Below are 16269 nucleotides of genomic sequence, written 5' to 3'. Positions count from 1 at the left end.
CTTTCTCTGACTTATTTCACTTAGCATAATACCCTTTAGCTCCATTCACATTGTTACAAATGGCAAGATTTCATTCTTTTTGATATATTATAATATATTCCATTATATATATATATTCTCTCTCTCTCTCTATATATATATATACACTATCTATCTATCTATCTACATCACATCTTCTTTATCCATCAGTTGATGGACATTTGGGCTCTTTCCATAGTTTGGCTATCGTTGATAATGCTGCTATAAACATCGGGGTGCATGTACCCCTTTGAATCTGTATTTTGTATCTTTTGGGTAAATACCTAGTAGTAAAATTGCTGGAGCATAGGGTAGTTTTATTTTTAACTTTTTGAGGAACCTCCATACTGTTTTCCAAAGTGGCTGCCCCAGTTTGCATTCCCACCAACAGTGCAAGAGGTTTCCCGTTTCTCCACATCCTTGCCAACACCTGTTGTTTCTTTTGTTAATTTTAGCCATTCTGACAGTTGTGAGGTGGCATCTCATCATGGTTTTGGTTTGTATTTCCTGATGATGAGTGATGTTGAGCATCTTTTCAGGTGTCTGTTAGCCATCTGGATGTCTTCTTTGGAAAAGTGCCTATTCATGTCTTCTGCCCATTTCTTACCCAGATTATTTGTTTTTTGGGTGTTGAGTTTGATAAGTTCTTTATAGATTTTGGTTACTAGCCCTTTTTCAGATAAGTCATTTGCAAATATCTTCTCCCATTCCATAAGTTGCCTTTTAGTTTTGTTGATTGTTTCCTTCACTGTGCAAAAGCTTTTTATCTTGATGAAATCCCAATAGTTCATTTTTGCTTTTGTTTTCTTTGCCTCTGGTGGTGTGTCTAGTCAGTTAGAAGTAGACTTACTAGTCTAGTAAGAAGTTGAAGAAAAGTTAATACCTATTCTTCTCAAACTATTCCAAAAAGATAGAAATGGAAGGAAAACTTCCAAACTCCTTCTACAAGGCCAGCATTACTTTGATTCCAAAACCAGACAAAGACCCCACTAAAAAGGAGAACCACAGGCCAATATCCCTGATGAACATGGATGCAAAAATTCTCAAGAACATACTAGCAAATTGAATCCAACAATACATTAAAAGAATTCTTCACCACGACCAAGTGGGATTTATTCCTGGGCTGCAGGGTTGGTTCAGTATTCACAAATCAATCAACATGATACACCACATTAATAAAAGAAAAGGTAAGAACCCTATGATCCTCTCAATACATGCAGAGAAAGCATTTGACAAAATACAGCATCCATTCTTGATAAAAACCCTCAGCAAAGTAGGGGTAGATGGAACATTTCTGTATACCAATAATGAAGCAGCAGAAAAAGAAATCAAGGAATCAATCCCATTTGTAATTGCACCAAAAATAATAAGATACCTGGGAATAAACCTAACCAAAGAGGTAAAAGATTTATACTGTAAAAACTATAGAACACTTATGAAAGAAATTGAAGAGGACACAAAGAAATGGAAAAACATTCCATACTCATGGATTGGAAGAACAAACATCGTCAAAATGTCTATACTACCCAAAACAATCTACACATTTAAAGCAATCTCTATCAAAATACCGCGAGCGTTTTTCACAGAGCTAGAACAAACAATCCTAAAATTTGTATGGAACCATAAAAGACCCTGAATAGCCAAAGCAACCTTGAAAAAGAAATGCAAAGCTGGAGGCTTCACAATTCTGGACTTCAAGCTAAATTACAAAGCTGTAGTCATCAAGACAATATAGTACTGACACAAAAACAGACGCATAGATCAATGGAACAGAATAGAAAACCCAGAAATGAACCCACAACTATACGGTCAACTAACCTTCAACAAAGCAGGAAAGAATATCCAATGGAAAAGAGACAGTCTCTTCAACAAATGATGTTGGGAAAACTGGAGAGCAACATACAGAAGAATGAAACTGGACCACTTTCTTACAGCATACACAAAAAGAAATTCAAAATGGATGAAAGACCTAAGTGTGAGACAGGAAACCTCAAAATCCTAGAGGAGAACACAGGCCTCTTTGACCTTGGCCAGAGTATCTTTTCATATACCTGTTGGCCATTTGTATGTCTTCTTTGGAGAAATGTCTATTCAAGTCTTTAAGCCTATTTTTAAACCAGGTTATTAGGGTTTTTTTTGTTTTGTTTTGTTGTTGTTTTGTTTTTTGCTTTGGAGTTATGTATTTTGGATATTAACCCCTTATCAGATATATGATTTGCAAATATTTTTCCCAGCCTATAGGTTTCCTTTTCACTCTGTTGATTGTTTTCTTTGCTGTGCAGAAGCTCTTTAGTTTGATGCAGGTCCCACTTGTCTATTTTTGCTTTTGTTTCCTGTGCTGTTGGTATCATATCCATAAAACCATTGCAAGACCAATGTCATGAAGCTTTTCCCCTATGTTTTCTTATAGGAGTTTTAACTTTTAGGTCTTAGGTTTAAGTCTTTAATCCATTTTGAGTTGATTTTTGTGTGTAGTGTAAGATAGGGTTCAGTTTCATTCTTTCACATGTGGATATCTAGTTTTTCCAATGCTATTTGTTAAAGAGACTATCCTTCCCCTATTGTGTTCTCCTTGGCATCCTTGTCAAAGGTCAGTTGACTGTGTATATGTCTATTTATTTCTGGATTCTATTCTTCCAGTTGTTTATGTGTCTGTTTTTATACCATTATCATATTGTTTTGGTTACCTTAGCTTTGTGATGTATTTTGAAATTAGCAAGTTTGTTGCCTTCCAGCTTTGATCTTCTTTGTCAAGATTGTTTTGGCTATTTGGGGTCCTTTGTGAATCCATATGAATTTTTGAAATTTTTTTACTATTTCTGTAAAAAAAAATGCCATTGGGATTTCAGTTGCATTGAGTCTGTAGATCATTTTTGGTAGTATGGTTATTTTGACAAAATTAAGTTTTCTAATTTGTGAACATGGGCTATCTTTCCATTTGTGTCTTCTTTAATTTTTCATTGTGTTTTTCAGTGTATAAGTTTTTCACTGCTTAGTTAAGTTTATTCCTAAGTATTTCATTCTTTCTGATGCTATTGTAAATTGGATTGCTTTCCTAATTTCCTTTTCAGGTAGTTTATTGTTAGTGTATAAAAGTGCAAGTGATTTTTTGGAGTCTGTAGGATTTTCCACATATTTAAGATCATGACATTTGTAAACAGGGACAGTTTTACTGCTGCTTTTCCAGTCTGGACTCCTTTTCTTTCCTAATTGCTCTGGCTAGGACTTATAGTTGAATAGAAGTGGTAAGAGTGGTCATCCTTGCCTTATTCCTTATCTTAAAGGGAAAACTTTTGATTCTTCACCACTGAGTATGACGTTAACTGTGGGATTTACATGCCTTTATTATGTTGAGATAATTTCTCTCTATTCCTAGTTTGCTGAGAGTTTTTATCATGAAAGAGTGTTGAATTTTATCAAATGCTTTTTCTGCATCTATTGAGATGATCATGTGACTTTTTAATCCTTTATTCTGTTAAAGTGGTATATCACATTAATTTTTGTGTGTTGAGCTAACCTTTCATCCCAGAGATAAGTCCCACTTGGTCATTGTGTGCAACGGTAATATATTTGAGAGAATCCTAAACATTTTCTTGTCTTGTGCACCATAACTTGCTGTTGGACTTTAATTTTTTTTTTATATTCCTAAATATCTGTGACCAGGGATTTGAAAGAACTTATTAAAATATTTAAAAGAAAAAACTCTTACTACCAATTTTAGCTCTATTATTAACGGCCTCTTACTTTAAAATCCCAAGAATATGTATTTACATGTTATAAGTGAACTTTCCATGTAAGCCTATGTTAGTATTTAATCTATATGATGGAAAACAAATTAGAAAAAATATCTATCTCTGAAATACTTTTTTTTTTCATTTTGTGTCCTGAATCTGAAGCAGCATCTCACTTTCATCAGCACTGTTGAAAGAAGAAGAAAAAATGCCAGTTCTCTCTCCTGAAATCAAATTTGCTACTTCTAACGTCACCAGAAATTCCCTTGACAGTTGTTTTCTTTTTGAGAGTAGTTGGAGGAAAGCAGTTTTAGAAACACAAAAGATGAAGAAAGGTAACTTCATTTTTACAATTATTTTACTGAAGAAAATATAGAAATAGTGCCTTAAACAAACACATGTACTTTTTTAAGCAGTCAGGAGACATCTTATAATTTCTGTAACATTTATGGAAGGATAATATCCTAAGTTTATGGAAAATAAAAATGGAAGCAAATTAAAATTAATTTACTTTAATGTAATTCTGTAGATCATGATGGAAACAAATTTTAAAGAACTACTTCTCTTGGTATCAGTGCAGTGCTATCTCTGTTGGGTCATATTACTTTTCACAAATTGTGTTTGTTTTTAAATACCTCAAGTTGGTTTTTATGTTTTAAGAAAGCCAAATCTTTAACAGCATCTTTTTGTATTCATAATTCTCACCAAAACATTATGTGGAAAGTATCTTATATTCTACCGTTGCTCAATGAAGACTAATCTGAGGACTTTTGACATGTGTATGAATATATTAATAGCTTAGTCTCAATTTATATTTCAAATTTCAAATTATAATTGTATCTCTTGTTTATGCTGAATTCTGCCTTCAGCTTTATAAATAGAGATGTAATTCTTGAAAATAGTAAAATCCAAACTCCTCAACCCATTTCATTGCTCCTGGTTTTGAGTGTGTTGCTCTATTTTTTCAACTTTTCACTAGATTCCCATTAAAGACACTCAGAAGACATAAATTTATCTGTCCTTTACCCCCAAATACAATTGCGGAAAAGAGAATTTGTATGTTTTTTGATCAGGAGAAACTTTTTTTTTTCCAGAAGAAGAAAAATTAAAGGTTGCAAAATAGCATTTGGAGCATTTAATATAACTCCAGTCCCATTAGATACTATTTTTATTGCTGTGTTAGACTTGCTTAGTAGAGAAAGCTTAAGAGACAATTCTCTACAATTAGTTTAATGATCACCTGAACCTTTAATTTCTTAATCTGTTTTTGCCCATTTATTGCCTTCATTTTGAAGTTTTGTTTTGTTTTTAAATAATTTGATAATCTCTTTTATGTGAGGTCAGTAGGAGAAGCAATCTTGATGCTTCAATGTTAGTGTTTATAGATTTGTGTGAAATTTTGCAGAGAGAAAATTATTATTTTTTTAAGATTTTATTTATTTACTTATTTCACAGAGAGAGAGAACAAGCAGGGGGAGCAACAGAGAGAAAAGGAGAGAGGGAGAAGCAAACTCCCAACTGAGCAGGGAGCCCAATGCGGGGCTCCATCCCAGGACCTTGGGATCATGACCTGAGCTGAAGGCAGACACTTAAGCAACTGAGCCACCCAGGCACCCCTGAGAAAATTAAAATCAATGCCTGAAATAAAATTCTTTAATATCTCATTGCTAACTCAATAATCAAGTATTTATACCTCTTATTTACATAAAAGCAGGAAGGTAGAAAGGTTTAAAATAGCAGATAATACAAGACTCTTAAAAGTGCTTTTAAACTCTTTCAATGTGAATTTCTTTAATATTCTGGAAATTCTAATTATATAAAATAATGAGGGCGGAGGACAGTGACAACTGTGGGAGATCTGTGAAGCTGTCCTTTTTCCTTGTTCTACTTCTTAATCAGCCCCTGAATCAACTCTTCCCTACAATCCCTATGGTAGGAATTGAAAGGTATTCTCTTGGGAAAGATACTAGATAAATTACAGTAGCTTTATTTTCTTTACTTAATGACTGATTAAGTATATTGTATTATGCATTTTAGTATGTGGTAAAAGAAGTTATATACATTTCATCAAGAATTAATACCATTGGGGTACCTGGGTGGCTCAGTCGTTAGGCGTCTGCCTTCAGCTCAGGACATGATCCCGGGGTCCTGGGATCGAGTCCCGCATCGGACTCCCTGCTCAGCGGGAAGCCTGCTTCTCCCTCTCCCACTCCCCCTGCTTGTGTTCCCTCTCTCGCTGTCTCTCTCTCTGTTGAAAAATAAATAAAAAGAATCTTAAAAAAAAAAAAAAAGAATTAATACCATTGATTATGATACTATTTTTAATTAGAATATACCACAGCATTTGGTCTAGAAGAGTTCAAAGAATGTGTCAAAATGCCGTATTTACCAGGACTGCAGAGTTGCCCAAAAAGTGTAAGTTCACCTCTACTGGAAGTTCATCCAAGACTGCTTCATGCTGCTACCGAGATGCCTCCAGTCAGGTAGACCATTGCTCTTCAGTTCTCTTGTGTTCGACTCGTATCTGTAGTAATACTGCTCAAGGTAGAGGTTTTTCTGCCTAGTGAATTGAAGGCTTTCTTGCCCACTGATATTTTTTTCATAAAGGATCTCACGTTTTAATCTAGGTAGCAATTTTATTTGGTTTGACAAGTACGCCCTTTTCTCAGTTTTCAAGGGACATTGCCAGAAAGGACTTAAGGACTTCCTTTTAAAAATATTTGTTGCCCTAGTATGGATTGCCCATGAGAATATTGGAATTTTTAGCAATAAAAATAAATGAACTCTCTGCAATATTAACAGATTTCCGTATGCTGAATATAGTACCTTGGGTTTTGTTTCTAGTCTGACTGACGTAGTGTGAGGGGAGGTTCTAAATGAGATGACAGTGTGATGAAGAATTGCGCTGACAATTGGACAAGGAGTCTGTCAAAGAAAAGTCCCACTCACTTTGAATATTGGCATTTAAAACCATTATCATAATTACCTTCCTTTTTATAAATCAGACTGGCTGACATACTGTTAAAAGAAAACCCCTTTCTCCAAAGGGATCTATAAGTTAGTAAGACAGTCTCATATTCTATTTGGTGGCTGCTTTGGTTTATCTATTTATTCATCAGGGATTTATCGAATGTCCAGGACTTGTTCACTTTGCCAGCCTAAAAAAAAAGATGATTCATTTATAGTAGTCTGAGTTGCTACTCTCCTTAGGGGAAAATTGGTATTTTCATATTCCTTGAGCTTTAAAGTCAGCCAGTTACACACAGCACACAAATATAGGAGTTTTAAAATATACTTACTGAGTTTCCTACTAGTATTATTGTTCTTGTTAATTACTCTTGAAATAAGTTTTGGTCATATGAAAATACACTAAAAATGAAAAGTTGTGCATAATTTATGAAATTATGAAAATAGATAAGAACTTCGCAGAAAATTTGGAGAAAAAAAGATAAACAATATTTCGATAATTTACCCATCCTAACATATCCATTTTTATTGTTGGGTGTTCATTCTCTTCTTTTCTTCTTCATTTTTGGGGACTTTTGTTTTCACTATGATTTTAGTGTACTTACAATTTTTTATTTTGCCTTTTTAACTTATTATTACACATAGTCATTCTTTTCATGTCACTGCATAATCTTCAAACAGTCTTTACTGGTTACATTGTATCTCATTAATGGATCCATAGTTTATTTAACCACTCCCTATCATTCTTAATATTATCTGAGGACAGATTTCCAAGCTGTAAAAATATAAAAAGCAAAATTACTCTTTCTTCCATGAGATTATAATGAAATAAGGCAGAATCAGGGATGGTGGAAGAGAGTGAGCGAGTTGCTAGTGGAGTAGATGGTAACAGGTACAGAGGAGGGATGGCAGGGATGTAGAAAGAACAGAGACAGTTGGGAACATGAAGTATAAAACCTACTTAAGGACAGTGACTTTCCATCCTTACGGAGACACCCTTGTCCCTAACAGTCCCCTCACCCTTGTCATTTTAATCGGGAGTCTCAGGGCTCTCTGAGGAGGGTGTAGGGCTGGGTCTGGCAATGGACTTGTCTCAGTACAGATCAGGCTTGTTACCCTTCTTTCATTGCATATGCTCATCTTTAAGAAACTGGAAACCCAGAAAGCACCCCCTAAATTAGCCCAACTACCTCTTAATCTTCCTTTTGCTTCCTACTGTTTTCGCTCTATTTCAGTTTTTTCGTTTTTTTCATTTGCAATTTGGCTGTTTGTGAAATGATTCCTCGCCATTTTACATCGACTTGAGTGTGAATTTACCTAGCCAGTGAAGGATAATTTGAATATATTAAATTCATGTTATGACAAGTGTTGTTCATATACAAAGTGGAAGAGTGGTGGCTATGTGCCATAATGTTTATGAAGTGCTTGGCAAACGTAAATGTTAGTTCTTTTCCCTGTTTTTGAAACAAGTGTCTTTATTTTAGCCAGTCTAGTGAGAACATGTCGAATTGCGTGCAAGTATTTTATTCTCCTCTGCATATTGCACAGCGCCCCGTGAATGAACAGCCATGGCAAACCAGGAAAGTAACGCATTTTTGTTTGTCTTGTGTACAGCCCCTTACCCCCTCTTTTCCCTCCATATGTGAATATTTATTTTTAAAATGCTGATAAAAGTTTGTTTTTTCAAACTTCTTTTTTTTAAAAGATTTTTTATTTATTTATTTGACACAGAGAGAGAGAGAGAGCCCAAGCACGGGGAGTGGCAGGCAGAGAGAGAGGGAGAAGCAGGCTCCCTGCAGAGCAGGGGGAGCCCAATGCGGGGCTCAATCCCAGGACCCCGGGATCATGACCTGAGCCAAAGGCAGTCGCTTAACCAACTGAGCCATCCAGGCGCCCCTCAAATTTCTTTAACTATAATCATACACTTTCAGTGACTCTCAAGGCACGCTCTGGTAATATAACTATAGTAGTAATCCTAGAAGTGAAGGGCATTTAAGAGTTCCGGCTGACTTCTAAAGTTTAATATAGTTACAGGAAATTTGCAATTCTTATAGATTATCTCACCTATAGCAGGTTCGGTCAAGACATACTTCCTCTAATAGCCCACTTGTTATGTAGGTCTGTTCCAGTAGGAACAGAAGTTAATTAAGATAAAGTTCAGATTGTGGTGGTTAATAGGTAAAATGTGCACAAGTAGGCGATAGTTGATATTGGCCTATCTAGATACCCTCTTAATCTAATCTTGATTCCCTTCCTCTTAGTATTCCCTGAATCAATCTTAGAGAAAGTTAAGATAAAGATAAATATGGGAAAAGTTAGACATAACACTTACCTACAGGTAAAATTTATTAGCAAAAACTGAAACGTTGGGTTGTTCCTATCTGCTTCTGATTGGATTGGTTATGATGGAATGAGTTTACTTTAATGTTTATTTACTTTCCATGTGATGTCCTTCACCAAGTGAGTTTTGCTGAAAGCAGCTTCTTGTCTCTTATTGTATTTTTTAAATTAACGTACCCTGGGTTTATGTAAAAGTGATTTTATGATAATATGTAATTTTAGGATAAGGAAGACTAAGAAGGCCTGCACTGTGGTACCACTTCAGGAGAAACCAAAGAGTAAGTTGGCTCATTTTTTTCTCCTGCCACATGTCTTATGAGGTTGTCTCATACTTATTCTTTTTAACTTCCTTTCTTTCCACTGATTTAACTGCTTTGTTCTTTTTAAAGTTTCTTTTAAGCTTTGTTTATTTTATAAACGAAGTGGATGTTATGTTCACTATACACACACCTTTATTATCTCAGGACCTTGGGATAGTCCCTCATCATCTCTCATGTGGGCCATTGCATGGCCTGCATACTAGTCTTGCTTTGAGTTTCTGACCTTTGAAATTTTTGAAAGCTGTGGCAGCTTGATGCTGAGTGTAGTTCAGGAAGGAGCTTGATGGTGCCACCCTCACTGTTCAGGGTGCATGCTACCTCTATAATGGCTCGCTGCAAAACAAACACTGAACGCTATTTTCAGTTTTTACCTTTTTAAAATCAAAGTGAAAAATCTTTATTGGATTTCTTGGCAGTTAGCAAAAACAGATACTAATGTAGATCTTTCATAGAAGTAAAATGGCTTAACATGAACTTTTGAAAAGCTGGGATACCTATATTATATAGCAGTAAAAAAGGAAATCTGTTGTTTGTGACAATATGGTTAAACACACAGGGCATTATGCTTAGTGAAATAAGCCAGACAGAGAAAGATGAATGCTGCATGAGACTTTGTTCCTAATGGAATCAATCACTTATATGTGGAATCTTAAAAAAAAAAAAAAAAAAGTCGAACATACAGAATAGAATGGTGGTTACCAGGGTTTTGAGTGGGGCAAATGGGGAGATGTTGATACAAAATTACAGTTCTAAGAGGAATAAGTTCTGGGGATCCAATGTACAGCATGGTGACTATAGTTAATAATACTGAATTGTATACTGAAATCTGCTAAGAGAATAGGTCTCAAGTGTTCTCATCTTCCCAGATGAGAACCCAGTTACTTTCCCAGAAAAGATAACTATGTGAGGTGATGGATGTGTTAATTAACTTAATTGTGGTAATCATTTCATAATATATACGTATATCAAGTCATTGTGTTGTAAACCTTAAATATATACAACTTTTATTTGTGAAATATACTGCAATAAAGTTGGGGGAGAAATGGAAAGCAACAGATGAAAGGATTTGTAAAATGAAAGATCATTAGAAAATACCCAATTAAAGTGAAGGGAGAAAAAAGATAATACAGAAGAGAGTGTGCAAGTCATTATGTGACAAGGTAAACCTGCTTCACACATGTGTAATTCTAATTCCAGTATAAACAAGGTAGGACAGAAACAATATTTACATACTGGCTGATAAGTTCCCAGTTTTGATGAAAAATACAAAGCCAACAATACAAGAAGTTCTGTGAGCCCTCAGCAGGATAGAAACAAAGAAAACCATAGCTAGGCACATCATAATAAAAAGACTAAGTTAAAAAAACACACACAAAACAAGAAAACAGAGAAAAGATATGTTACCTTCAAAGGTGCAATGGTAAGACATACAACTGACTTTTTAAGTGTAGACAATGGAAGCAAGAAGAAAGTGGAATAGCATTTTCAAGGGCTAAAAAGAGATAACTGCCAAACTTGAATTGGATACCCAGTGAAAATACCCTTAAAAGTAAAAGTGAAACAAATACATTTTCATTCAAGTAGAAGTTGAGAGAGTTTATTGTCTGCAGAGCTTCACTAAAAAATATTAAGGAAGAAATTATACAAAAAGGAAGTACAACAACTTGAAAAAGAATGAGAAGCAGTAACTGTAGTATTATGAAGTTTAAAATCTGTGTAGAAATAAAATACTTGACAATAGTAGCACACAGGTAGGATGGGGCATACGTGGAGTTGAAGTATTGTAAGATACTCGCATTATTTGAAAAATGGTAAAATAACTAATGTAAAGTAGATTGTAATGTGTCACAGAGACATGTGATAATCTGTATGGTAACCAATAAAAGAATAATAAAATAATACAAGTAGCAAGCTAATAGAGAGGGGAAATATAAAGTGAGAAAACACTTGATCATTTCAGAAGAGGACAAGAAAGGAGGAAAAAGGAAACATAAAACATATAGGACAAATAGAAAACAATTAGCAAGATTGAAGATTTAAAATTAAACATAACAACAATTACATTAGATATAAGCAGACTAAATATTTCAATGAAAAAACAAAGTATCAGAATGAGAAAAATAACTGTATGTTGTTTGCAAGAGGCATACCTTAAACTTAAGGGCAAGAAAGATCAAAAGTGTGAGGTTGGAAAAATACAAATCATGCAAACATTAATAAAAAGAAAGATTGTGTAGCTACACTAACATCAAACAAAACAGACAGCAAGGCAAGAATTATTATTTTAATATTGATTCAATCATTTTAATTTTAGGATTTTTCAGGCATTCTAATTCTTCAATCAATTTTGGTAAGTTATATTTTCTAAAATTTTTTGCATTTTGTCTAAATTTTCAGGTATATTGGCATAAAGTTTAGTTTTTGTTTTATCTGTACTTCTATCCCTCTTCTTTTTTTTTTAAAGATTTTATTTATAAGTAATCTCTACACCCAATGTGGGGCTAGAACTCACAACCCTGAGATCAAGAGTCACATGCTCTACGTGTCCCTCTTCTTTTAGTGTTATTTATTTGTGCCTTCTGCCTTTTTTTCTTAATTAATCTCCCCAGAGACTTTTCTTCTTTATTTTTATCTTCAATGAAGAACTCATCTTCTAAAAAATCTTTCTTATTGTAAATTTGTTTTCTACTTCATTGATTTCTTCTCTTTCCTGTATTATCTTTTTCTTCTATGTTCTTTGGGTTTATTTTTTTCCTAATGTATATCTTATACCTAACTTATTAATTTTTAAGCCTTCTTTTCTAACATAGGAATTTAGGGTATAAACCTCTCTATGTATAACTTTTGCTGCATCACAGAAGTTTTGTAATATTTTCATTATCATTTAGTTACAAATAATTTAATGTTTATTATGATTTCTTTTTTGACTGATGAATAATCTAAAATGTGTGTATAAATTTCTAACTATTTGAGGATTTTAAATTTATCTTATTGTTAACAACTTCCAACTTAATTGTATTGGTTTGTATAAAGTTTTGAAGTTTTTTGAAACTTTTTGACATTTGGTTAATATCTAGAATCCAGTTAATTTGTAGCCAGAGAGTTTTTCTAAGTGTCAGGGTCATTGTACTGCTAAGAACCAGTATCCCGATCATATTCTTTCCCTCTACCCTCTGTCTTTCTCTGAACTTCCTACTTATGTTATGCACTCAAATAACAAAACAAACCAAAAATAACCACACTGGAGAATTGTAGATAGCTTTTTTTGACACTTAACTGTTTTGAAATTAAATAATATTTTAAAACAGTTTGAATCAGTACATTATTTTCAAAGTTTTATATGTTTCAAAATAGAAGTATTTATACATCTTTACATATTTAGGGCAATATGTAGTGATTGCATGGGAAGTTTGAATTTGATGAATCTGGATTCAAATCCTTTGCCCTTGGGCAAGTTTTTTAGCCCCACTAAACCTTCTTTTTATATCTGTGGTCTAAGAGAGTACTAAATGCCTACTTCATAGTGTTGTGTGGGTGAAATAAATATAAGTACTTGGCACAGAGAGATCATTTGATATATGTTATCTACTACTATTATTACTACCACTCTATAATAGAAACTTGAGTATGCTGTTCAGTTAGTGAATGATTCATTTTCCTTTACAGTTTTACTATTTTACTAAACTTAGCATTTATGAGAAATGGTATATTTGGAGAAAATAACTTGATGAACATATAAGGTATGAAACAAGTTAATTATTTTTGGAAACTGTTTCTTTTGCTTTGGAATAAATTCCACAGCCATCCCATGTTTTAAAAAGTACATTATAGACTCAGATTTAGTTTTATATAATTAAATATGAGTATTATAGGATTTTTTAGTTACATTTTAAAAAAAGACTTATTTATTTATTAGAGAGAGAGCATGAGTGGGGGGAGAGGCAGAGGGAGAGGGAGAGAGAATCTCAAGCAGACCCCTCCTGCCCCCTGCTGAGTGGAGCCCTATGCAGGGCTCGATCCCATGACCCTGAGATCATAATCTGAACCAAATCAAGAGTCAGACGCCCAACCGACTGAGCCACCCAGGCACCCCTAGTTAAATATTTTTGAGATGACTTGACATCACAATCACTTTAGAAAGTAAATATTTTCTATTTTTACTTCAACTAATGTAATATATCAAGAACTAGCAGTGTTTAATGGTCATTTGAGGAAGAGAGATTTTGTTTGCCCTGTATTTTAGAGAATATCATTTCAGTGTGCTTAATTTTAATAGTTGATTTCTTTTTCTTCACAGGTTCTGGCTTCAGCGATCCTCTTGCTGGAGCATCATCTCAATACTTACAGAGACTTTCCAAAATGGCCATATTGGAGTATGATACCATTCGTCAAGAAACTACTAGAAAATCCAAAAAGAGCAAGAAACGAGACCCGTGAGACTGCTGATAAGTATCACATGGTGCAATGCTTTCTTCACTGATGTCTAAGGTTTATATATCTTTTCCTTTCTTTTTCTTTTTTTTGATATGTAATATTATGTGCAATGATTTACATAAAAATGGAAATGTAAATAAGAAATAAATATTTTATGTAATATACAGAATCATTTGCATTTCTTTAACATCTACAAAAAGACATTTAAGTTATGGTTTATGGGGACATGACATAGGAGAAATTATATTCCATGAATTTTATACATATTGATTATACCCTTTGATTCAATTTGATACATGTGTTTTGAGTGCCTATCTTTACAGTGAATGACTTTGCTAGTTGCTGCAGAGGATTCAAGACAGAGTGAATCATTATTGGGCTTAGAGATGTCCAATGAGAACACCTCCTTTTCCCTGCTTGAGTTTGAAAACAGTTGTGAGATAAGTATTCAAGCAGATAAAAATATAGCTTTGTTTGCTGGTAAAACCTGGAAGGAAAATCCTGTCTTAGATGTGTGGCAACAGTGGTCCTCCTAATCCTGAACTTCAGAATTGGACAAATGTACACATTCAGTCATTACTGACAAGCTCACCCACCACGTCAGGGCCTTTCCTGCCAAGTAGAGCAAGGCATTTCTACTGTGTGGACAGGAAGATCCCCAGAGGGGAGAGATGGAAACTTGCTCCATCTCTGTAGGGAGGAGGAAGGAAGGTCTAGGTCAAGAGGAAAACCCCTCTTTCAGAAAGCCTTGAGGAGTGGGGGACAAGCACCCATCAATACACCTCCCTGAGATATGGGAAGAAATCAAGGATACCAATGACTGATCCAGTGAAGAGTGGGATATAGGCCATAAGAGAACCACAAAGTGTTACAGAGGTTCAAAAACAGGGCAGTAACATCCATTGGGGTGGTCAAAGAAAGCTTCACAGAAGGTAACAGTGTTTGAAATGAACCTTAAAGACAGGAAAGATGGAGGGAGAGGGCATTTCTAGAAAGATGGAATAACATAAGCAGAGACATGCTGTGCATTTGGGAATGATACATTTGGCTGGGGCACTAGGTAGCATAGGGCAAGTGTCATAAATTCACGTGCTTACAGGCACCCAGCCAGGACCAGATCGAGTGGTAGAGCACCCATCAGATGAAGGCTATGGTGAACCAGGGCATGTTTCTCCATTTAAGAGGCCACTCACTGCCTAGCTTTGTGTCATGTGGCAATGTGTAAAGTTAGCAACTACGTGAAATAAGCAACTAATTCCAAATGTATAGAATCATGTGTGGGTCAAAGAAAATTACACGTGCAAACTAGATCTGCCTTTGTGGGGCCATTCATTTATACACCCTCAGAGTCAAAAGAATCAAAGACGATAGGGCTCAAAAGATAACCTGATGACACCTGGTAGGGAACCTCAGATGCCAAGCCTGAGTTTATATTTCCTGTTTCACAATGGCCAGATTTTGAGAATGAAAGTAAATTATTGCGTTTGTGATTGAGGAAGTTTCACAATGTGTTGTGTATAATGTGTTGGTAGGCCAGGTTGTAACGGGAGGGGGCTGGAGTAGGGAAAGCATTTAGGAGGTTGTTATAAAAATTGAGGTAAGAATCTCTCAGTAGAAAGGTAGAAACGGGAATGGGAAGGAGAGACTAGGTAATTAAGACATCATGGCAAAGGACTTCAAATTAACTGATTAGCATAGGGTATCAGGAGAGGAAGAGTCAAAACCATCTCATTTCCAATCTTAAACATAAGATTCTCTGAAGGAGGTCCTATTTGGCGGGGGAATAAGATAATGAATGCAACTTTGGGTATAGTCAGTTTAGGGTGCCATCAGGACGGAGATGCCAAATAGGTGGTTGGAAGCAGGTGTCTAGTTCCAGAAAAAGATACTGACAAGAACTAGAACTTGGAGAAACATTTGCCTAGCAAGGCCTGTGTTTCTCCTGATAAAAAAAAGTAGAGAGAGAAGAGAGCCCAAATTCTTAAGGGATGGGAGGAAATAGGAAGAAAGCAAAAATAGATGCAGGAGAATGAACATGTTCCATGTCCTTGAATGCTTTATATTAATGTGTAAAATACATTATGAATATGTATGTGTTTGTATGCATTATCACAATGCATTCATTCCTGGAAGATAACCAAGTAAACGTATGTGGATATGTTTGTGCTTACTTCTGAATTTCAAAGGAGAATGACTTAGATATTACCTGTACTTTTTCTATCTTCTGACCAACTACTCCAAGTGTGGTCAGTGATTTGAGAAATGGGAAACAGGAGAAAAGGTACTCTCAAACAAAAATTTGATGAACTCTTATTTGGATGAGCACTTCTAAACATCTTTGATTATCAAATGGATTTCATTTATTGAGCTCCTATTATGTACTCTCAACGTTTAATATTACTTTGCAAGCATTAGGAAAACCCTAAAAAGTAGGTAAGTGATGTTTTTGCTGTTTTATA

General features: G+C 34.8%; 1 protein-coding gene across 2 annotated transcripts; it reads left to right on the top strand.

Moving 5' to 3' along the window:
- Nucleotides 1-153: 153 nt before the first annotated feature.
- On the top strand, nt 154-13930 carry C4H8orf89 (chromosome 4 C8orf89 homolog). 2 transcript variants are annotated; one of them, XR_014144223.1, is made up of 5 exons: nt 154-4084; nt 6079-6232; nt 8201-9334; nt 11691-11726; nt 13674-13812. XR_014144223.1 is itself a non-coding variant. In XM_081816124.1 (4 exons), the coding sequence occupies exons 1-4, from the start codon at nt 3958-3960 to the stop codon at nt 13811-13813; spliced, it is 477 nt and encodes a 158-aa protein (XP_081672250.1). In that variant the 5' UTR covers nt 154-3957; the 3' UTR covers nt 13814-13930. The 2 variants fall into 2 exon arrangements, 1 of the variants encoding a protein (XP_081672250.1); XM_081816124.1 differs by lacking the exon at nt 11691-11726 and having other exon boundaries at nt 9279-9334; nt 13674-13930.
- Nucleotides 13931-16269: the final 2339 nt, after the last annotated feature.

This window comes from Leptonychotes weddellii, chromosome 4, assembly GCF_054177405.1.
Source record: "Leptonychotes weddellii isolate Sample4059 chromosome 4, ASM5417740v2, whole genome shotgun sequence".
Taxonomy (NCBI): domain Eukaryota; kingdom Metazoa; phylum Chordata; class Mammalia; order Carnivora; family Phocidae; genus Leptonychotes; species Leptonychotes weddellii.
This window is presented reverse-complemented; position numbering and strand designations above follow the sequence as displayed.